The sequence below is a fragment of the Grampus griseus genome, assembly GCF_964374135.1.
Source record: "Grampus griseus genome assembly, chromosome: 10".
Taxonomy (NCBI): domain Eukaryota; kingdom Metazoa; phylum Chordata; class Mammalia; order Artiodactyla; family Delphinidae; genus Grampus; species Grampus griseus.
The window spans coordinates 68,738,479-68,762,153 of record NC_139004.1 but is presented as its reverse complement, the minus strand read 5'-3'; the positions used below and the strand labels follow the sequence as shown (position 1 = coordinate 68,762,153).

Genomic DNA, 23,675 nt, shown 5'->3' with positions numbered 1-23,675 from the left:
CCACCTCCAATTACCACCACATTGGAAATTAGGGCTTCAACATATGAATTTGGGGAGGACACGAACGTTCAGTCCATAGCAGGTGCTGTTATACTCACAAGTCAGAACACTGGGGCCTGGGAGGGTAGGCAGTGCCATTTGGAAAGGAAGGCACTTTGGGCAGAGATGGCAGCAGAGCAAAGGCCAATTTGGGCCTGTTTGAGGAAATGTAAGGGATCCAAATGGCGAGAGCCTAGAATGTGCTGTGAAAGGGCAGTGAGAGTGTGAAAGGTGGTTGAAAGGTAGATTGGGGTCAAATCACCAAGTGCCTAAAAGAGACAGATGGGGCTTCCTATGGCCCGCATAGCAGATGATAGGAGCATGGACAGAACAACAGCTGACTATGTCAGGCACTTTACATTTTATGAAGCTCTTTCCTACCATTCTTCTGCTCTGTCCTCACAATTGGTGGCATGCAGACAAGGGAGGCAAATTTAGGATCAGGAGCCTGGGGTCCACTCCACCCAGGTACAAGTTATGTATACATGAACAAGTCACTTCACGTCTCCACGTCTCACTTTACTCATCTCTGACAACAGGTCCCAATTTTCAACACTTGAGAAAGGATTACACAAAACCACACATATGAAGATGCTGTATTTAACTTCTGGTCCTCAGTTCTTTCGTTGTAAAATTGGGACAATCCTGTCTAGTCTAATTCTGGGGACCGTGTCCGTGATTTTGTAAGCGAAGGCCAAATGGCAAAAATCTTATTACGGAGGTCAGTGAATAGTTTGTTCCTTTAGACAGATGAGGCCAGGGAAGTGAGTGTTTCTTGGTTGGTGGCCTGGGTGCCTCAGAGAAGGGGCTTTGGCTACTTTAATAGAGCCTCTTAGTATGGTCACAGTATTTAACTCATTTGGAACAGGGAGGCATAGGCACACAAACCACACGTTCTCTCAAACGGGAAAGGCGATGCGGCGCAACCACGCTGACTCATCCGAAGCCGGTCCACTTAAAGGGCCAGATCTTCCCGTGTCCCGCCTCCGCCCTACAAAATCGCCAATCAGCGAACGAGCCGCTCCGTGACGCTATCTTCTTGCGACAAAGCCGGCCGTCTGAGGCGTTTACTGGTGACGGATCCCGGGCGCGGAGGCTATGAGCCCCCGGGAGGTGCTGGGCCAGGCGGCTCGGCTGGCCTCCTCTGGTCTCCTCCTGCAGGTACTCTGCCGGGCCGTTCCCCAGCCGGGACTTACGGGGAGGTGGCCCTGGGGCCCTTGAGAGCCCATCCCGGGGCAGACCCAGCCCTGGCGTGGACCCCGCTACTACTGAGGGCTTCCGCGAGAGGCGGTGGCGGCGGCGGCCGAGAGGGGACACCTGGGCCCGGAGCTGGGAGCCTGCGTCCAGAATCCTGGCTGGGAGACTGCAAACAAACCACTTTCCTTTTGAGCTTTATTTATCCCATATGGCAGTAGGGGAAGGTTAGATCAGGTGGCAGGGGTGCCTCTGGTGCTCTAGAATCTCACATATTTTTAAGGCAAGGGTTTATTTTTTCCATGTCCCACTCCTTACCCTCAAACACTTTTTCAAACTCTGACTCGCACTGAGTTCAGAGAGACAATATGGCATGGCGAAGAACAGGGACCTGGGCTCAGACAGGCCTGGACTGGAATCTTGGTTCTACCATGTCCTTGTTGCATGACCCAGGACAAGTGACTTCACCTGCTAAGCCTCAGCTCCTCCTCAGAAAATGGGGGTAGTAAGAGTACCTAGCTCATAAGGTTGCTGTGAAGCTAGGTTGGGGTTATTCGGATAATTGCACTTAACAGTAGTATGCTCTGGCTCTTAGTATGCACTCTTCCTTAAGGCAGTGTGACCTTGGACAAGTCACTTTCCCTTCTTGGCCCAAATTTTCACGTCAGATATGGTGCATGCCAGTTGATCCAAATGGTATTGTAAAGATTCTTTTAACCCTAGAACCTGGTCATTCTAAGTCATGTGGCTCAGTTTCTCTGTGTCCCGCTCTTGACCCGTTCAACCTTTCCTCACAAAAGTCCTGAATCTACCTTTCCCCTTGTTTTAGAGAGGCAGCATTTCACATAGAGGTTAGGAGAAAGCACCAGGCAGACTAGGGCTCAAGTTTAGGCCTTGCCACTTGCTAGATGCCTGCACTTGGGGAAAATCTCTTGACTTCTACAATCATCAGTTTCCTCATCTTAAATGAGAACAATAATGCAATCTCATAATGTCATTAGGGAGATTGGGTGAAATGCCTAAGTGCCTGGCATAAGTACTTAATAAATGTTAGCTAGTTTTATTATGGTAATATGAATTTTGAAAATGGTCACTGTAGGGGTGAAATGAGCCAATCTATGTAAGGCATGTAGAAGAATTCCTTGCACAAGATATGCACTTAATAAACATTAGCTAGTCATCTAACGCTAAATTAGGTGAACCCTAAGTTACTTAATTGTGTTTTTTTTTCTATTTCACAACATTAATAACTGTTTGAATTTAGTACTTTAGCCACAGTGCTGATTGTTCAACCTTTGATGATACCTTACTACTGAGATTAGCTTCATTAAAAGAAAACAAGTCATAGCAGAAAACACACTAGACTAGGAGTCGGGTGGCCTTACCCATAAGGTCATGCTGGGTCATTTGCTTGCCATGTGGGCAAATCCCTTTGCTCCGAGTTTACTTGCTTCCCATGCATTCACCAGGTTGCTTTTAGGGGTCAGGTAATTAACAGATGTGAAAGGGCTTTTTTTTTTTAAACTGTTAAGTCCTTTACAAAGTTAAATGAAGACTGTGTTGCTAATAAGGGCCACTATACGGAGCAAATACTGGGGAGTGTGAGCAACCTCATAGCTTCATTAGCTCAAACCTTTATTCAAACCAATTAGGAGATATGGATATAGCCTAAGACATTAAGTTTCTTATTGATAACTTTGAAGTTAACATAAATGTGTGCATGTGGTTTTTTTTTTAAATAGCTATAATCTTTAGGTGTCTTGGAGTGTTTTAATTCAGTCTTGTGTGCTTTCTCAAATTACAATGCAGACACTTGAGGTAGCTTTGCAATTACATTGTGTTCTGAAAGAATTTAAGAGCTTATTCTCTGTAACTCTGAGCCAGCCATAGTGTATTAATGCCTTTCATTTGCATGCATTTTTCAAAAATGCTTTCACTTCCACGATGTTTTTTGATCCTTGTCATCAACTCTCTGTGATAGGTAGCCTCACTTGACAGGGATGAAAACTGAGGCTTACAGAATTTAGAAGATGATGGGTTTAGCTAAATGGTGAATTGAGACTCTCAGCTGAGTACTTTTTCCGTTAAGAGCTGCATGAATTGGCTTCAAATCTCTAAAATTGAATACAGAATTTGGTGTCTGCGTACCCGCATGTTTCTAAGGAGAGGCTACCAAGCTTTCATCAGACTTTGAAAAGATCACCTTTGACTCCATAAAGGTTAACACTGTGATACCTTGGCTTTGGAGACCTTGCTGCTCTGTGACACTTCAGGGACAGTGTTAGACTGCAATCTCCCTTTTTGGTCATACCTTCCCCCGGAAATTTTCAGACCACTGTGGTCCATTGGCATAGTTTGATTGAATTTTCCAGATTGCAACTGTTCACGTGTAGCTCTGAGAGTGCTTGACACAGAAGTGATCTGTCATTTGCTCTGGAGTGCCCTTGAGTTACATCTGTGTTGCTGCCAGGATGCAGAGGGGGTGTCACTTAGTGAGGCTTGCACCCCAGCCATCATCCCCATTTGGCAGCCTCACTTAATTGCAACCTGTTTTTCTCTGTCTCATGGGAAGAATTCTTTGTTCAGGTGGTTTTCTTGAATTCACAGGCTTGAAAGTCTCAGGATATATCCTTTTCAAAAGGTGATAGCTGGACTCTGTTTTCCTTTCCCCTCTATTTTATAGTATCTTATTGCAGTTGTTTGAAAGGTATTTCAGTTCCTCTCTGGAAAGTGGCAAATATTCAGTAAATAAACATAGCCTTTTCTGTTTTCTAATTGAGAAACCGAAGTTCAAAGAGATTAAATGTCATTGTCGGATCCTTAGATATAACTAGGCAAAGAAGGAGAAGTTAGATTCCGTGATTCCTGGTAAATCTGCTATATTCTGCAGACTCCCACTTGCTAAGTGTGTGCTCTTTCTAAACAGGCTGGAGGGAGGGCCAGTGTGAAGCACTAACTAGAATTCCCTTTCTGCTCCCTAGAATTCCATTTCTGCTTTCTGCCTGACTGAACTTGAAGAAATTCAGTGAATCTGTCAGGGCCTCCCTCTTCTAATCAGTAAATTAGGGAGACTTCCACATGCCTTCTTGGGCTCTTTGACCATTGCATGAGAGTGCCGAGAGACCCCAAGGAATGAGATTTCAGAAGCAGTTAAAGAGAAACTCTCTGGCGAAGCTGCTGTGTGTCGTTACATTAAGAAGAGCAGCCATCTTGTGTTCTTTTCAGCAAAGTAAACCTTCCCAATATAATTTATTCTTATCTATTTTTTTTCTTTTTCTGTAGGTGTTATTTCGATTGATCACCTTTGTCTTAAATGCATTTATTCTTCGCTTCCTGTCAAAGGAAATCGTTGGCATAGTGAATGTCAGGTAAGAAGGGGTGTACCCTGGCATTGTCCACAACTCACATCCCTAGTCGGGTTTTCTTCAAATTCTGTACCTGTGTGTCACCCTTGGATTTTAGAAGCATGGACCTTTACCAGAAGCAGAGTGTTTCAGCAGTGGGCTGAAGAGAAGCATTAGGCGATGTTGCTTTTAATGGACCCATGGTGTGTTTTCCATTAGCAGCCTCCAAATACACATTTCTCTGCCCGCTGTTCCGCTGTGCCTTAGAACCCAGGAGAGGAGTGGGAGTAATTCACTGCAAACTCCAACTCAGGTATAATCCTGTGTTCTCGTCCTGCTGACAGCAAAGGAAGCAGGAATTCTGCACATCGTGAGGATGTGCTTTGTAATTGCAGGGCTGGAACAGCCCCTTCCTTCCCTCCTCGGTGAATTTTATAATTGGAAAGTGGCAGTGGGATGAGAGCTGTGTCCTTGTCATTAGTTCCTTGGAAGCTCTTAGAAAGCCAACTTGCTTTGTCTTTTAGATTCTGTTTCTTCTACTCTCCTCCTGTCTGTTTAAGGACACCCACACATATTCTGTCTTCACAAATGACACAAAAGTATATGAAGTGATGTGAGTGCTCAGTATAGCTCAGCTTCCCAGGTGTGTCTTCATGTCCTAGTAAACAAGACATTATGTTCCAGACAGCATTTCACATCTAATATTTACCGAACATACGCTCTTGGCTCTGTTCTCAGAGCTTAGAGAAGGGTCTCAAACTTTGATGGGCAAAGGAATCATCTGGAGAGCTTTGCAATTGGTAGGACTGAGGAGGTGCCCGGGAATCTGCACTTTGACAAGTTTTTCAGGTGATTTTGAAATAGGGACCATACTTTAAGAAATGCTCTTTTTGGAACTTCCCTGGTGGCGCAGTGGTTAAGAATTCGCCTGCCAATGCAGGGGACACGGGTTCTATCCCTGGTCTGGGAAGATCCCACGTGCCACGGAGCAACAAAGCCCATGTGCCACAACTACTGAGCCTGCACTCTAGAGCCTGCAAGCCACAAGTACTGAGCCCACGTACCACAACTGCTGAAGCCCACCCGCCCTGGAGCCTGTGCTCCACAGCAAGAGAAGCCCCTGCAATGAGAAGCCCGCGCACCACAACGAAGAGTAGCCCCAGCTGCCACAATTAGAGAAAGCCTGCACGCAGCAACGGAGACCCAACACAGCCAAAAATAAATAAATAAATAAATTTATTAAAAAAAAAAAAGAAATGTTCTTGTAAAAGCAGGAAGGAAGAGGGCCAAGGCCTCTTAGGTACTCAGACTTTAAAGCAGTTTGGGCCTCTCCCAGATTTGCAGATCCCTGCATTGACAGCCCTTGTCTGGCCTGTCCACCTGCTTAACATATAGTTCAGTCTCATTGGGACAGAAGCACTGGGTCACAGAATGGTCCCTGGACAACCTCAGGTACCTTAGCCCTGGGCCATCCTCATTCTAGCTATTGATTCTCTACTCAATAGAGCCTCAGCTTCTTTCATAGGGGTCATTAGGTCACCAGTCTCAGGGTGGCCAAGAGGCCCTCTTGCTGTGTGTGGTCATATCTTGTCCTTTTTTCCTCCTTATGGTCAGAGCCACACCTCTGTATAGGCACAAAGGCTGCAGTCTTTGGGGGCCTCTGTGGCAGTTTCTGTCCTAGGCATAACTCTTATAGGCACACACTCATATGTCCCTTGTTTGGTTCCTAACTCTCCTATTGTATGGATCAGATTAGCTGGGGAGGGGGCTTCTGTAAGAAACCATTGCCCCCCACCAATCACCACCAGTGATTTATGACCAAGACTTTTCCTCCTCCCGATTGCTAGCAAAATCCCAGAAGTTGTCTCTGTGAAAAAACTAGACATCATGTTGATTGCTGCTTTTCCTTTACAGGCTAACACTGCTTTACTCTACCACCATCTTCCTGGCCAGAGAGGCCTTCCGCAGAGCATGTCTGAGTGGCAGCACCCAGCGGGACTGGAGCCAGACCCTCAACCTCCTGTGGCTAACGTGAGTTGTGCTTTGGCCAGAGACGGTTTCATGGAGGCAAGCGTGATAAGTGTGAGAAATTAAACAGCAACACTTGCCTAAAGCTGAATAGTTTCCAGCTTGGGTTTTGCAGTGGGCTTCTGGGCCCTTGGCGTGGGACAGGAAGGGGAGAACATCTGTGTGAAGTAGCATCCCTGGCTGTTTTCTCTCCGGATGGCCAGGAGCCAGGAGGAAGCTCCGGGTAGGGGTTTCTGTGCCACGTTTCTAACCCCACTCCTACCCTCTTTGGAGGCTGTTTCTGCTATTTTGATTCCCACTGGGCCTGTGCCATCTTTTTTATTCCTAACCTTTTTCCTTAGAGTGTTTTCTGCGCTTTTAACAGCCACTTATTATTTTTTGAAAGCCTTTTAAGGGTTTCTTTGTATCTCTCCTCAATTTTGTTATGTTGATTTCAGTTCTGAGCCTTTTAGAATATTCTTGAGGACGAAGTACATCAGCTAAAAATTGTAATGGCTTTTCTGCAGTTCGATCCCTGCCAGGAGGGCTAGTGATTAAAATGCTTTCCCAGTCCTGCCCTTGCATAACTCCTTATTACCTCATGGAGATGACTGTCATAAGGACCGGTAGGTGTTTATTTTATTAGAGGAATGACTGTTAGCGACCCAGTCATATTGAAGTGCTCTCTGGTCACATCTAAAGGGATACTGTGCACTGGACTACCAGTTATTTGAGGTACAAGGACCAGCTGTATACCGTCCTTCAGTTATTCTAGTGCAAACAGCAGGCACTTCTGGGAGTTTTACTTACGAGTCATTGTAACACAGTGGATAGGAGTGCAGGCTTTGGAGTTAGATCAGGATTGGGTCCTACTTCTGCCCTGAATAGCTGTCTGTGACCTTGGCCAAATTACCCAATGCTTGTCAGCCTTAGTTTCCTCATCTTTTAAATGGGGGTAATGACAGAGTATCATTATGAGGAGTCAGTGAGATAAAGGGGGTGAATCATATGCCTGGCATGTAGTAAGTGCCTGAATAAGTGGTAGCTATTTTTTTTTTTTTGGTAGCTATTTTTATTATGACTATATTTCTTTTCTGTTCAATGTTACTATTTTAATATATTTTTATTTTTATATTTAGCATATTAAGAGACATTTTTTCCGTTTTCTAGAGTCCCTTTGGGTGTGTTTTGGTCCGTGTTCCTGGGGTGGGCCTGGCTACAGTTGCTCACAGTGCCCGATCCTGACGTCATCCCCCACTATGGAACTGGAGTGGTGTTGTTTGGGTTCTCGGCAGTGGTGGAACTTCTGGGAGAGCCCTTCTGGGTCTTGGCACAAGCACATATGTTTGTCAAGCTTAAGGTCAGTGTGCCTTCTGCTGTGAATGAGAAATGAGAAGAATAGGAGAAAGAGTGGTGTTTAAAAAATGCTTTTATAGGAGAGAATGGTCTTTTCAGATTTGCATCTAAAAAAATATTTGGAAAAAGGTAACATCATCAGTTCAGTTCATTCACTTGAGATTTGTCAGATGAGTTTGGTTGAAGTTTACCTCTGCTACACTATTAATGAAGAACAGGTTTTGTTAATAGCGAAGTTATTAGTGTAAATAAGAATTTAAAAGGACGTTTTTCAGATTTTTCTAGTGATTCTATTTAGTTGTATGCGGATATTAGCTTTTCATCTTTTAAAATATATTATTTGATACATACAAAAGAATATAGTGTGTAACATATATGTAAATCTTAAAGCATGATAATATACTGAAGGTCCATGAACCTACCACCCAACCTAAGAAGTAGAATATTATTAATACTGTGTCCAACCATATGCCCCACCCCTACCACCAGGGTAACCACTATCCCAGATTTTCTGGGATTCCTTTGCATCTTTAGTTTTTAATAATGTTTGTAAAGTATACCCTTTACCATGAGTTTGCAGGTGATTGCTGAGAGCCTGTCAGTAATCCTCAAGAGCATCCTGACAGCTTTTCTCGTGGTGTGTTTGCCTCACTGGGGACTGTATATTTTCTCTTTGGCCCAGGTAAGAGTTATGACTTTTAACTTTTGTATAATCTGTTTCTCCATCTGTTTTTTACTTCCTGTTTCTGTTACTCAGTGATTTACATTTACAGTATTCATGCATGTGGAGAAGGCTGGAAGCTCTAGAAAGGTGGTCTTGGCACTGCTTCTCCTCTGGCTGCCATGTCCATCCTGCTGCATACACTGACACCACTGGTGTTTGTGGGGACCTGGTGAGGGCCACATCCGGCCTTGTTGTCAGACATAAAAACTCCTTTAGACATTCTGTGGGCAAGCCCAGCCCATATCCAACTGATCTTTGATTGTCTGACAATCCTATGGAGGAGAGAAAAAGCAGTAAGGGGGTGGAGTGGGAATCAAATTACAGGTGTGTTATTTTCCCTGGATTTCAATCAATTGTTTTCAGAATAGCAGGAAACTCTGCCAAGCCTGTTTTAAACTTAGATTGAAATCTCTCATAATTCAGAGGGTGTGAATCTAGTCATAGGAGGTACGTTTTCATTTTTAGCAATTTTGGCTTCAATTCCATCTCATTTTCTAGTTCTAGTTCATATTTCTAGTTCTATTAAAAATGTAACTACAGTACTAATGCTAATTTAAAAACTGAAAAAGATCATATAGTTATCAGACCATCTCATAGTACAAACTACTTTGTAATTTTTCTTAATGTATTGGAAGACAAGTTAAAATTCTTAGTAATGTTTTATGTGAAAATGTTTCCCATGTCCTAGGCAAAAAGTACAAATATTTCTGCGAAACATAGAAGAGCTAGATTTAAAATTATAGATTAAGAATGAGGGGCTTCCCTGGTGGCGCAGTGGTTGAGAGTCCGCCTGCCAATGCAGGGGACACGGGTTCATGCCCCGGTCCGGGAAGATCCCACATGCCGTGGAGCGGCTGGGCCCGTGAGCCATGGCCGCTGAGCCCGCACGTCCGGAGCCTGTGCTCCGCAACGGGAGAGGCCACAACAGTGAGAGGCCCGCGTACCGCAAAAAAAAAAAAAAAAAGAATGAGAATTGCTTCCTAAAAGTAGCTTGCTACAATTGCATATTTTAGAGAAGTTATCTCTGATTATTTTTGCCATGTTTTATTAGATCTAGAACTACAGTTCTTAACATTCATCATTGTTTGTGATGGACTCTCCCTAATAGGATAGGAGGGCAGTAGAGATGCCCAGTTATTGGTTGACTCTTCTTGGGAAAGTTACTTGCATTATGACTTTCTCATTGTCATAGTTCCCACCCAGGATACGTCATAGATCATAGGTCAGCTAGGCCAATTCTGAGTTTATTGACATCCTTATTATAAGATTTCTGAGAGCACTTCTCTGGTATGTTCTCTGTCAGTCTCTGTGGGAGAGGTCTAAGAGCCAACAGCACCTCATATCAGCAGGTGAGCCCCACCTATGTTGCTGGGATTCCCCTTTCTCCAACCTGCCTCCAGGTTCCTCCTTGAACTGGCCCCTCTCCCCATGGCATCATAGCTCAAATAAAAGAGTCACTGTAGAATATATAAAGAAATCTTACAACTCAACAACAAAAGGACAAACCATCCCAAAAGTGGGTCAAGGACTTGAATAGACATTTTTCCAAAGAAGATACACAAATAAATAGCCAATAAGCACATGAAAAGATGCTCAACATCATTAGTCATTAGGCAAATGTAAATCAAAACCGCAATGAGATACCACCTTACAGCAGTTAGGATGGCAAGTATCAAAAAGATAGAAAATAACAAACACTGGTGAAGATATGGAGAAATTGGAACACTCATACATTGCTGGTGGGAATGTAATATGGTGCAGCTGCTGTGGAAAACAATTTGGCAGTTCCTCAAAAAGTTAAATGTAGAAGTGCCATATGATCCAGCAATTCCACTCCTAGGTATATACCCAAAAGAACTGAAGATGGGTGTTCAAACAAAATTTTGTACATGGATGTTCTTAGTAATACTATTCACAATAGCCAAAAGGTGGAAACAACCCAAATGTTCATCAGTTGATGAATGGATAAACACAATGTGGTATATCTATACAATAGAATATTATTCAGCATAAAAATGAAATACTGATACGTGCTACAACATGGATGAACCTTGAAAACATGATACTAAGTGAAAGAAGCCAGACACAAAAGGCCGCCTATTATATGTTTCCATTAATATGTAATGTCCAGAATAGGTGAGTCTGTAGAGACAGAAAGCAGATTAGTGGTTGCCAGGGGCTGGGGGAATGGAGAGGGACTGCTTAATGGGTCCAGAATTGCCTTTTGGAGTAATGAAAAATGTTCTGGAATTAGATAATGGTGGTTATTGTACAACATTGTGAATGTAGTAAAAGCCACTGCCATTATATGCTTTAAAATGGTTAAAATGGTCAATTTATGTGAATATTTCCTCTATTAGAAAAAGGGGAAGGGATCATGTAGTTAGGATACTCTGTAAAGAGGTTGTTGCTCTTCCCCAGGCTCTGGTCAGCAGGAAGATGGAGAGAGGCAGGGAAGGGGGCTAGAAAAGCGTGCTTGTTACAGAGGATGTTGGCATCAGGTGGTGTGGCTCCCCACAGCACTGCTTGTGTCTTAAAGGGTTTGAGGCGTGAAAGGAGAGTAGATGGCGAGTCTGTCCTCAGGCATGGATGGGCGTGGAGAGCAGAGGAGCCTACACCTGCTAAACCCAGACTCCTCTTAGTGCGTTTACTAAAGGAGCAGCCTTGGTGTTTCCAGATTGAAAGTGGGGCCTGGAGGTCCCAGTACTTCTTAAGCTAGTGTGCACTGTTCTCAGGGGCAGAGGGGATAAGGGAGCTTACGAAAAGGGGCTCTTTCGTTTTTTTTTTTTTCCCTGCGATGCCACGCAGCTTGTGGCATCTTATTGTAGTTCCCTGACCAGGGGTCGAACCTGGGTGCCCGGCATTGGAAGTGCAGAGTCCTGACCACTGGACTGCTAGGGAATTCCTGAAAAGGGTCTCTTTGGATACTCCTCCCCAACCTGCAGACAAAACCCCAGGCTGCTGCTCATGGCCAGAAGACATCTTTTTGTCCTAGATGGGAAGAGGAAGGGGTGGAGCCTCTTAGCACCCTGTCCCTCCCCATCCTGTAGTAGCTCTTGCCCTACCCATGCACTAGGCAGAAAGGAGAGCCAGCAGCTCAATTCTGCTTTTTAATCATAGTGTCACAGGTTTCTGGGGTTCATGGAAAACCCCCAGCCCTAGATGATGGACAAGTCCCTGGATACTAGCACAGCCGGAACACATGGATTCTCAAGGTGTACTGTCTAGCTGGGAGAGCCATCCCTTTGTCCAAATACGAATCTTCGGAGAACGTATCTGACATTGCTGTGGTGGTTGTCCTAGTGGATGTCTGTCATGGAACTTATGTTCTGCCTGCCTGGAAGAACTTCTGTTCTCCCAGTCAGGTGAAGTGTGACACTTTCCCTAGAGATGCTGCAGTGGAGCTGGGTCATACTCAGTAGTGCTGTTTTCCAGAGGGTGAGACATTGCTCCATAGAAAGTACAGTTAATTAAGACAGTTCTATTTCTTGACTGGCCTTTGAGGTCAGATCTATAGTTGTATCTTAATTATGCTTACATTAAAACAGTGTAATTTAAACCCATTATTTTCTTTTTTCAGCTTTTCTATACTGCAGTTCTGGTGCTCTGCTATGTTATTTATTTCACAAAGTTACTGGGCTCCCCAGAATCAGCCAAGCAACAAGTTCTTCCTGTCTCCAGAATGACAGATCTGTTGCCCACTATTACGAGAAGTAGAGTAAGTAATGTATTTTGTCTGTTATCATTTTAATCACAGATGCTAGTTATCCTTGAGGGAAAGAAATGACAACTTTATTGCTTATTGTTAATATAATAAAGATAATTTGATAACTCATGTCTATGGAGTGCTTGTTATGTGCTCAGCCAGGGTTTCTAAATCTTGTCACTATTGACAGTTTGGGCCAGATAATTTTTGTTGTGGGAGCTGTCCTTTGCATTGTAGGATGTTTAGCAGCGTTCTTGATCTTTACCCACTAGATACCAGGAGGTACCACCCCCAAGTTGTAACAACCAAAAATATCTCCAGACACTGTGGAGTGTCCCCTGGGGGACAGAATTGCCCCCAGTTGAAAATCACTCTGCCAGCCCCTGTGCTGGATGATTTACATACCTTATTTAATGCTTATAACAACTCTTTGGGGATGACATTATTACTTCTATTTTAGCGTTGAGGAACTGAGGCTTAGCAACTAAATTACCTGCCCAAGGTGAGGGTCAGAGTGAGGACAGGAGCTGGAGTGGTGTGAATCCCAGCAGAGCACAGGGCTCTCACCACTGTGCTCACTCTCTCTGTTCTGCTGCGTCTCTTGGTTTTTCCCGGGACTGACCTCCGGCACAGATAGTCTGGAGGGTGCTGACAAAGCAGGGAGGGGCCCTGCAGAGTTCCTTCGCCTAGTGTCAGGCTGCTCTCTCAGGTGATCCGCTTCCCCACGTAGACCACTGAGGATTCCAGAGGCTGATGTGTGAGAGCAACTTTCAGTCCATTTGACTTTTATCTCCTGACTCTGGTGGGGTCAGTGCTAGTGTCTCTAGCCCAGGAGCCGTGCATGTGATGTCTTACCACGTCGCCTCTGCACAGATGCTCTGTGACCTGCTCCATCTGGGCTGATGCACTTTCCCTTTTTCTCGTACTTATTTGCTTGCTGGATGTGGTGCACTTAGTTGAGGGAAGGCTTCAGCTGGACTTCTCCTTATAGCTCTTTTGTGATTACTTGAAAATGTAATAAAGTATTTGGGACTTAAGTCTCAGAACTTAAGGAATCTTGTTATGCAGCTTTTCAAGAAAAACGAGAAATTATGTAGCAAAGCCAGATATGTTCTTATTTGTTATATGAGAGTTCTCCATTCTGATCAACTAGATCTTACCTTTAACCTAAATCAACATGACAATTTTTGGATACCATGGTGCCTTATCTGCAGGCTTAACAGATCAGGACTCCAGATCACTTCTCTTGCCTGGAGCTTCTGCTCCCTGCCCACAGAGCGGGTCTGAGAGTGCAGAAAAGTCCCCCTCCCTGAGCGCTCCCCAGGGCCCACCTGTACCAAGCCTGGCCAGCTTTTCATACTGGACCAGCGCCTGCACCCAGCAGTATTTTGGAAAGGAGCGTTTTTACTGTTAATACAGGCAAAGATAGAGAGGGTAAGGAAAAGAGTCTGACAAGTGTGTACTTAACCCTGTGACGGGCTCAGAACTCCAACCTTCAGTTTCCTTATCTGTCAAATGGGCATAATAAGAATACCTCCCTCCTAAGGTGGTTGTGAGAGCCAGATGAGATGGGGCATATAAGGTGCTTAACACTGTGGCCTGGCATGAGTGCACATCCATAAGTGACAGCGCATACCATCATCAGCATCCCACTGCTGCTCTGAGAGCAGGAGTAGCTCCACTCGAGCATCCTAGCCAGGCAGACGCTGATGACATTGCTGAGAGCTCAGCGGTTTCATCTGGCAATCTGTCCCGAAAGTACCCATGCTCATGTTGTCAGGACAGAAGTCTTGACCTTAATAAGGTTGGGTGTACCTGTTACACATGATGGTGGCAGCATTCCTGCTGACAGAACACAGCCCCTGCTGGGTGTTCTCTGGGATACAGACACGTAGGAAGGTGACTTCTTAGCCTCAGGGAGCTTCCTGTGCATTTGGGAGGCAGTAGATACAGATCTGAAGCCTGCAGGACTCTCTCCAGACCTCAGGGTCCTCACTTTTAAGGTGAGATTGTTGGTCTACACAACCTCTGAGGCCCCTCTTAAAGACTTACAGAATTCTGTGAAAGTATTTGAACTTTGACAAAGAGCCGTTATAACTGCCATTGACTGCACACTTACTCTGTGCCCGGCCTTAGGCTAAGTACTGTACTTGGACTTCTGTCCTTAATCCTCTTAGTAATCCTATGAGGTAAATACTATTGTCTCCCATTTTACAGGTGAGAAAACTGAGGTTCAGAGACATTAGGTGATGAACCCCAAATCACACAGCTGGCTTTGGACCCACTTCTCTCTAACTTCTGTCTATGGAAAAACTTTAGTCTGTGTGTTTAAATCTCTATGCTATGAAGTCTTCCAAAAGAAATTGGCTTATTGCCCAAAGTAATTATTTATTTACTTAAAGATTGGGAGATTCCAGGTAGAACAATTCATTATTCAAGTTTACTTTTTTAAAGAGAAAAGAAACGAGACAAATCTGAATGCAGTGGATGACTACACCAGCAACATGCCTAACTTGACTCTCCAGAACAGCTTTCTGCCCTGGGGGCTCCCTTCTACGAAACTGGTCAAAAAATTGCATTCACAATCAACTTGACCAAATTGGGAGATTTCTTGCCTCCTCTTATAGAATTCCATCTTCTTTTTTTTTTAATTAATTAATTTTTGGCTGCATTGGGTCTTTGTTGTTGTGTGTGGGCTTTCTCTAGTTGCGGTTAGCGGGGGCTACTCTTCATTGTGGTGCGGTGGCTTCTCTTGTTGCGGAGCACGGGCTCTAGGCGCACTTGCTTCAGTAGTCGTGGCTCACAGGCTCTAGAGCACAGGCTCAGTAGTTGTGGCACGTGGGCTTAGTTAATCTGCGACATGTGGGATCTTCCCGGACAAGGGCTCAAAACTGCGTCCCCTGCATTGGCAGGTGGATTCTTAACCACTGTGCTACCAGGGAAATCCAGAATTCTATCTTCTTTAATGTTACTTATTTAGCCTTAAAATAATGACATCTCAAATAACGGCTGCCTTTTACATCTTTTCTATTCTTTGACACTTCTGAGGGATTTAATATGAGAGATCAGCTAGCATGCAAGTAAAGCTGAGGAATTTAACATAGCAAGCATGTACTAAGCAGTATCCTGTCTTAAGCACTGTACCAGGTGCCCTGAGTGAGGTCCCTGTGCTCATAACTTGCACTGTGGTGGGGAGATAACATGTGTACTCTGCTAACTACACTGTGTGTCTAGCGTTAACAAGATAGAAGCACAGAGAAAGAACTGATGAATTCCATCTGCAAGCGTCAAGGAAGGCTTCATGGAGGAAGCTGCTTTTGAGCCAGGCCTTGACGCCTGAGCGGGCAGAGGTGAATGTGCACCTGTGGTAGAAATGAGCATTCGTGGCTGTAGGAAGGAAGAACATTTGCTCAGGGCCTGTTATGTGCCCATCACCGTGTTGGAATTGGGATTGCAGAGATGACTGGGTCCTTAGGTTGGTTGGACAGCTGGGGAGGGGAGAGGTGAGGAAGCAAAAGGGGGAAGGAGGTGACGGCGTGCTGGTCTAGAGCCAGGTAGTAATGGCCTCAGTGCTGCCAAGTGCAATTCAAGGGCAGTGGAGCCTAATGAAAGGTTTTTGAACAGTACCATGGTCTAATTGCTTGTGTTGAGAAACTTACCATCTGTTACAAATTTATCATGTCTAGTTTTCTCTCATTCAATGCTCATACCAGCTCCAGGAGATAGGACTTCTTATCCCTCTTTGTAGGTGAGAAAACTGAGGCTTAGCAAAGTTAAGTATTTTGCCCATGGCCTTCGTAGTCCGTAAGTCAGGAGCTGTAGGGAATTCCCTGGAGGTCCAGTGGTTAGGACTCTGCGCTTCCACTGCAGGGGGCACGGGTTTGATCCCTGGTTGGGGAACTAAGATCCCACATGCTGCCGTGGCCCAGCCAAAAAGAAAAAAGAAAAAAAAGGGTAAGGAATGGCACTTCCCCAGTCTCACCCCTGGGTCCAGTGGGTGAGACTCCATGCTCCCAATGCAGGGGACCTGGGTTCAATCCCTGGTTGGGGAACTAGATCTCACATGCATGCCGCAACTCAGAAGCAGCCCTCATGCCACAACGAAGATCCCTTGTGCTGCAGCTAAGACCCAGCGCAGCCAAAATAAACAACAACAACAAAAAGTGAGGAGCTGTAGTTTGAGCCCCAGTCTCTGAGCTTGAATCCAAAGCCTGAACCCTACCATGAGGAGAGAAAAGGTTGGAAGAGGCAGTGGCAATCATCTATCACTTTTCAAGTGATGAGGACAGTGGAGGGTGGGTGGAAGTGGGAGCATGGACGAAACCAGGGCAGTCGATAGCCCTGGAGCGAGAGGGAGAGGAAAGAGTGCTGTGTGGGGTGTGGAGGTGATGGAGGGCAGGGGACAGGACCGTGGCCCTGGTGACTCTTGTCAGTGTGGTTAAAGATGCAGCTGGTTGGACCATTCTGAGTCAGAAGAGTTTGGGAAGTGGAAGAGTGACTCAGGTTAAAGCACAATGAGCCCCTGAGTTCTGATTCCAGACCTTCTCCAGAGGTACTGCACATCACCTTTCCCCACCTGTACCTCAGTTTCTCCATCAGTACCAGGAGGCAGTGGAATGGCTTGTTGGTCACGGGATTCTGGAGAAATTCACAGCCTGTAGACCAGCTCAGCAATACCAACCTAGCTCTTGGGGAAGAGGCCTCTTTTGACCTTCCGAAGTGGCAAATCCATTCAGAACAGAATGGTAAAAGCCCGAAGAGTGCTTCTTTTTTCCACCACTTAGCAGGTGCCTCTGAGAAGAAACCCAATCTCTGATCAGACTTCCTGCCTCTGTGTCCTTAATGAGCATTTTGGAGTTAGTAAGCAGTGTGGCTGTTCCTTCCAAACCATGGGTCCATTTAAATTGAAGGCATTAGGAGAAAGGAATGCTCAAGTATAAGCTTGAAGATCAGATGCACTGTCATGATTTCACTCTCCTAAAGAACTTTTTATTTTTATTTTTTAAAGAGCTCAGCCACCTTTCCAAATCAATTCACAGCCTAACAGCAAGTAGGCTTCACAAAAGCCTTGTGGGCCCACTGTAACTGTTCATTTCCTTTGAAAAGAGCACAGTTACTGCTTTGCAGATCACACCCCTCGCTCCCTCCAGAGGACCACCTGGCATGGAGGGGGCAGAGTGTGAGAGAGAGAAGGTGCTGTACCCAGGCTCCCCTGAAGCCAACTATGGGCGGGATCAGTGTACGAGGATGACATGGTCCACAGTGTCCCCTAGTGGTGTAGGGCGGTCTGGCGCTCTTTGTTCTGGGGAAAGGAAATGCCTAGTTTCTTTCTCACTGAGGAAAATTTCCTCCTGGACTAGAGCTACCCCTGGCATTTGGCTCCAGGTCCAATGATGCACTGAAGTCAGTGTGGTTTGGCAGGATTCAGAACTGTCCTCCAAATATGGAAGAAAGGTTCTGAAACCAAAGGGTGAGGAGATTTGAGGACTGGAAATGACTCTTGCTTTCAAAGGGTACTCTAGACTTGCCCTGTCCTAAATGGTAATGTGGACAGGGCAGTGTGGCTACAGAGCGTTTGGAATTGAGATGAGCTGTAAGTGCACTCAATACACACTGGATTTCAAAGAATTAATATAAAAAATATGAAATGCTTCTAGTATTTTCATGTTGCAATGATAATATTTGGGGTCAAATCAAATATATTAAAATGAATTTTACCTGTTTCTTTTCACTATTCACTGTAGGCTGCTAGAAAATTAAAAATCATATATGGCATGCATTATATTTCTACACAGATGGGCTTTGTGCCAAGAGCAGGGGCCCATGTGACTGGGACAGGTTCTACACCTGCCTTTGGGCCAGCTTCCATAGCTAAAATCGACCTTTTAGAGAGGTGGGGTGGGCTTGGCCTTGAGATTCACCCCTTTCCTCCTAAATAGCCCCCTGAAATCCCACCTTTCAAAAGTCATCAACTGAGTTAATAAGAACTTTCCAAAATGCAGGTACCCTGAGAATAAGGACCTAACACCTAAACTGAATATTCTGGAGTCCCAGGATGCCTTCATGTTTGAGGAGAGGCCCCTAGAAGGAACTGGAAGTAGAAAAAAAGAAGTCATGTCCAGCTAGCTTGCCCCTCTCCTGCATTTTGTGGTCAGCTGTCTGGATTTGAGGCTACCTGTCTCTTACAGGTTGACCTCTGCCCTTCCTAAGCATTTGCTTCCTTCTTACCCTCCTTGTCCCTAGGAAATGGGCAGTTTGTTGCTCCCCCTGAGAGTTTGAGAAGAGCCATATCAGAAGTTTGTTTTTTGTTTTTGTTTTCCTTTTCTCTGTCGTTCCAATTCTATGTGGTTTAACTGACCTGGAAGGCCTTACTTTCTTTTGAAATATACAAGCCAAGCTCATATGCTTTCTGTAAAGAGACCCTGGCTGGCTAAATAAAGCACTAAGACGTACATTGAGCAGAACTTGTCCTGCAGCTTGGCATGCTTCAGACGTCTTTTAAGGGAAGAACTGACTGTGAGCTGTGTGTGTTTCATGTGGTCAGCTTACTCTCTGGGCAGCAGCAAGGGGACAGCACATTTCTTTAGGGGTCTCAGTGAATGAATCTTGGGCAGGGCCCACAGGGAGGCTCTTCCACCCAGAGACTTTGTCTTCACATTTAGGAATGTAAGTTCTTTGCCAGGATTCGTTGGATGTTTTCTGTGTGCTTAGCAGTAAATGAAAATTTAGTGGGGACTATCCAAATTGGGATTTAGAGACCAAACTGAGTTTCAGTAGTATTACTGTATTCTTAGACTTGGAATACCTGGAGTTTTTGTTTTATTTTGTTTTTTCTTCTAGGCTTTTGTAAATTGGGAAGAGGCTAAATTGACTTGGAGTTTCTTCAAACAGTCTTTCTTGAAACAGATTTTGACAGAAGGTAAGTAAAAGGTCTCTCTGAGCAGTCAGGAAACCGAAGTATCAGCCAGGGGATTCCATAGAACTGATGATTGCCTAGATGCAGACCACCTGCTGCCTAGAGCCCCCAGGGCAGAGGACCCTCAGAAATGGGAGTTTTTTAAACAAGGAGAGGGAAACTAACATTTATTTAATTTGATACTTCAGTTGTCTAATTTAAATCTCCCCACAGCCTTGTAAGAAAGATATTGGCCCCATTTATTATGGATGAGGAAACTGAGGGTCAATGAGGTTACATAACTTCTGCAAGAATGAGGAGCAATTTAATTTGAATCCAAGTCTAACTCCAGAACCCATGTTAACAGCGTTTAAACAAATGTATTATAAAAATATTATATCAATTACAGAAAGTTTGGAAAATACAGAAAACTATCTGTAATCTCATTTTCCTAACTTTTTATACACTTCTTTTTCTGCACTTTTTAAGACCATGTTTTTCTCATTTTATTTTCTTTAACAATAAAATTCACCTGTGGGATAGTTTGGTCAGCCTTCCAACTTCTCGGGACTTTCCAGTTTAACAGTGACAGAGCTCTGAAGCAGAGGGCAAACCAGGAGCTGAAAGTATATGTAATTTTTCTATATATACGTATGGTTTATTTATACCCAGCTTTAGTTCAAAGAATGAGATTGGAGGCGGCTATAAGCTGCTGAAAGTAGTAGTTTCTCTCTATAAATTTCCTGTGTCTGTACATCTATATATCTATTACTGAACGTGTTTCTAAATATTTTCAAAAATTATCTTTTAATTATGAAAATAATATAACCCCATTACAAGAATTTTGGAAAATAGAAAAGTTTCCTATAATTCTAGCATTCTAATACAAACATCATTATTATTATCTTGTTGTTTTTCCTTTTCCACCTTCTTTATTTTATTCATTATGCTTCCAAAGGGAAGTAACCCCCCTAAGCCTCACTTTCCACATCTGTGAGTTAAAGGATAGGACCAGGAGGTGCCTGAGGGCTCCCTGAACTTTGCGAATGGATGTTTCTAGCCTGAGCCCATAATGCTGCCATTACAGAAGTGAAACTGTTCATAGGGCTTCTGGAGGAAGTAAAGGTCAGAAGCCTTCGGAGAGCTGAGTGAAGGTGCCTTAACGCTAAGTTTCTTGAGAGCAGTGAGTGTGCTGTTCACCACTGTCTCCGTGGCACCCTGCCGGGCCTGAAACATAATAGGTATTCAGCAAGTATTTTTTGATAAAGAAAGGTACTGTAGTGAAATTGTATATTGTGATAGTTCCCATTATTGTTAGAACAGGCAAAACAATGGAGGGAGTTTTGGGAAGGGGTGTTGCTTAAATGCACTTTTTTTTCCTCCTGAAGTTTAAAGGACAGTTTGAATGAGTTGAGGAATGGTCCTGAGTTGGTTGCAAGCAGTGGCCCTAAGTTGGTTGTGTGGACTGCAGTGGCTAGATGTGTTTGCAGTGGCAGGTGTCAGCTACACACTCAAGCCTCCCAAGCTGGGCCTGTTCCATGGTTGGGCCGTCCTGACCTGGCTGGCAGAGGGCCCTTAGGGACTTTCTAGGGCCTCCCTCTCTGTGGCTGTGAAGTAAGGAAGGGACTTAACAAGGACACCCAGATTCTTCTTCTCTAAAAACTACAGCTCTAAAAAATTTGAAATCATTTATTGTTATAGCAAAAATGTGTGTGTGTATGTATGAGTATATATAGTATATGTGTATGTGTGTGTGTGTATGTGTGAGTGTATAGTATATGTGTATGTGTGTGTGTGTATACAGTATATGCATGTGTGAGTATATATAGTATATTTGTATGTGTGTGTATGTGTGAGTGTATATAGTATATGTGTGTGTGTGTGTGTGAGTGTGTGTATGTGTATATAGTATATGTGTATGTGTGTATGTGTGAGTGTATATAGTATATGTGTATGTGTGTGTGTATGAGTGTATATAGTATATGTGTATGTGTGTGTATGTGAGTGTATATAGTATATGTGTATGTGTATGTGTGAGTGTATATAGTATATGTGTGTGTGTGTATGTATGTATGAGTGTATATAGTATATGTGTATGTGAGTGAGTGTATATAGTATATATGTGTGTGTGTATGTGTGTGTATATAGTATATGTGTGTGTATAGTATATGTGTATGTGTGTGTATATAAATGCTGTTACTTTCTGCCCCCACATTTCCTAAACACTGTGTGTCAGGTGCTGAGAATACACAGATGAATGAGGAACAGGCCGTGGCCTCAAGGAGCTCATTCTCTCCCCAGAGACTCTCCCCAGGCATTTGTGTCGTTAACTCTGATACAGGGCTGTGAGGGGCTGTACTTGGAAATGGCAGCTCATTCGCCAGACATCTCTTGAGTGCTGTTTCATTTCCTGGAGCTCTGCTAGGCAGCCAGGCACACGGAGATGACTGAGACATGGTTCCTGCCCTCAGGGAGCTCACAGAACGTGGGAGGGAGAGGCCTTTTGTGCCAGAACCCAGGGAAGCCCCTGAAGAAAAGCCATTGCAGGTGGTGAGAATACCAACAGCTGAGGCTGGGAACACCAGCCCAGCCTGACTCAGGGCAGCTGGAGGGGCTAAATCCTCCGTGTAGGGTGTAGCAGAGGATGATGGTGTGATGGTGGGAGGTGGGGGTGAGGTTGGTGAAGGGAGGCCAAAAAGATAGCTCGGGGTAAGTTTATAAAAGGCCTCAAGGGCTTCCCTGGTGGCGCAGTGGTTAAGAATCCGCCTGCTAATGCAGGGGACACAGATTCAAGCCCTGGTCCGGGAAGATCCCACATACCACGGAGCAACTAAGCCCGTGCACCACAACTACTGAGCCTGCGCTCTAGAACCCACGAGCCACAACTGCTGAGCCTGTGAGCCACAACTACTGAAGCCCACGCGCCTAGAGCCCATGCTCCGCAATAAGAGAAGCCATTGCAATGAGGAGCCCGTGCACTGCAACAGAGTAGCCCCTGCTCGCCGCAACTAGGGAAAGCCCACGCGCAGAAACGAAGACTGAACGCAGCCAAAAATAAATAAATTTCTAAAAAATAATAATAATTAAATAATAAAAGACCTCAAATGCAGAATCAAGGCGCTTGGACTTTTTGCAAACACTACAGAGCCATTTAAAATTGTGAAGACAGGGATTGACTTAAGATCTGTATTTGCAAAAGCTGGAACTGTTAGTGGTGAGGATGGATCAGAACAGAGCAGAGATACAGATGGGAACTAGTGCAGTGCCTGAGGACCTGTGCCTGGGAAGACTTGCAGAGGTCCCTGCCACAAATGCAGTGGCTGGAAGATTGTAGGCAGGGAAGGGCTGAAGAGAGACTTGAGATCACATTGCTTCTCATCTCTTAATATTGCTTTCCTCTTTGAGCAAGTTGCTAGGAGGTGAGAGTTGGCCCTTCAGAGCTATGGACACTCTTCAGTGCTCCACCTCCATAGTGGTCAGTGCTTTCCACTCACAGATAATAAGAACATTCATGGAAGTTGAGGGTGGGGAATAGGGCTCTGGGCTGGTGTCTTCACCTTGAAAGCATTAGACTGTCTTGAATTGTGAACTTGGGCTCCAGGGAACTGCCAGCCTCCACAGAGCTTTATCCACCCAAAGAGGAAACTTTTGATGAGTCTGTGCACTTAATCATGGACCTTTCATTTCACAGAATTTACACGCAGATTATCTGACCTCCCTGAAAACTTGAGATAATCATTTTCATCATTAACATTTTAGTAACTCCTCATACTTTTTGAAAAACTTATCAGACTGGTTTTATTGATTTTTGTTTTGTTTTTAATTTAACTGGTTTGGGAATTTGTTGTCAGTAAAGCCCCCTGCACTTTCCAAATTGTTATTATTTTGAGATTATTTGAAATCAACATTAGGACAAGGAACATGTCTTTAACTGATTACTTAATTTTTCTCCTTTGAGAGTATTTACCAACTGGAAGAGATGATAGACGATAAAAGAAAAGGAAAGAAGAAAATACTGTACATTTGAAATGCTAATTATTTTGCTTTTCCATTTACAGGCGAGCGATATGTGATGACATTTTTGAACGTGTTAAATTTTGGGGATCAGGGTAAGATGAAATTCTGTATTGTTTTAATTAAAGATGAATTATTAGTAGATACTTTCTCATATTTTTCTCTGCAGTTTGATACATTTAATGAAAAAATGAACCTGCAGACTATTTTTTACAAAAAGATTATAAGAAATGAATCCTGAAGATTAAAAATTGTAGGTCTTTATAAATATATATTTGACTATCCCCTCTCATTGACATGGGTGGCAAGTTCTCTTTTGAGATTCTCTGCCCTTACCCTGCTTTCTGCAGAGCTCTGGTGCTCATTTTGGGGGCCAGAGTGTGCTAAGGGAAAAGG

The 23,675-nt window shown here is 44.2% G+C and overlaps 1 protein-coding gene across 2 annotated transcripts in view; it reads left to right on the top strand.

The window, feature by feature from the left end:
* The first annotated feature begins 1,122 nt into the window (after positions 1-1,122).
* RFT1 (RFT1 glycolipid translocator homolog) overlaps positions 1,123-23,675 on the top strand; it is a 44,809-nt gene continuing 22,256 nt past the window's right edge. For both annotated transcript variants that reach the window (XR_014297382.1, XM_082664914.1), the window contains exons 1-8: positions 1,123-1,200; positions 4,516-4,601; positions 6,492-6,608; positions 7,755-7,944; positions 8,521-8,622; positions 12,245-12,382; positions 19,211-19,289; positions 23,324-23,374. Coding sequence is in view for 1 of the 2 variants with exons in the window: in XM_082664914.1 (XP_082521040.1) it covers positions 1,138-1,200; positions 4,516-4,601; positions 6,492-6,608; positions 7,755-7,944; positions 8,521-8,622; positions 12,245-12,382; positions 19,211-19,289; positions 23,324-23,374 (826 nt within the window). In the remaining variant the exon portion in view is untranslated. The remainder of the gene's footprint in view (positions 1,201-4,515; positions 4,602-6,491; positions 6,609-7,754; positions 7,945-8,520; positions 8,623-12,244; positions 12,383-19,210; positions 19,290-23,323; positions 23,375-23,675) is intronic.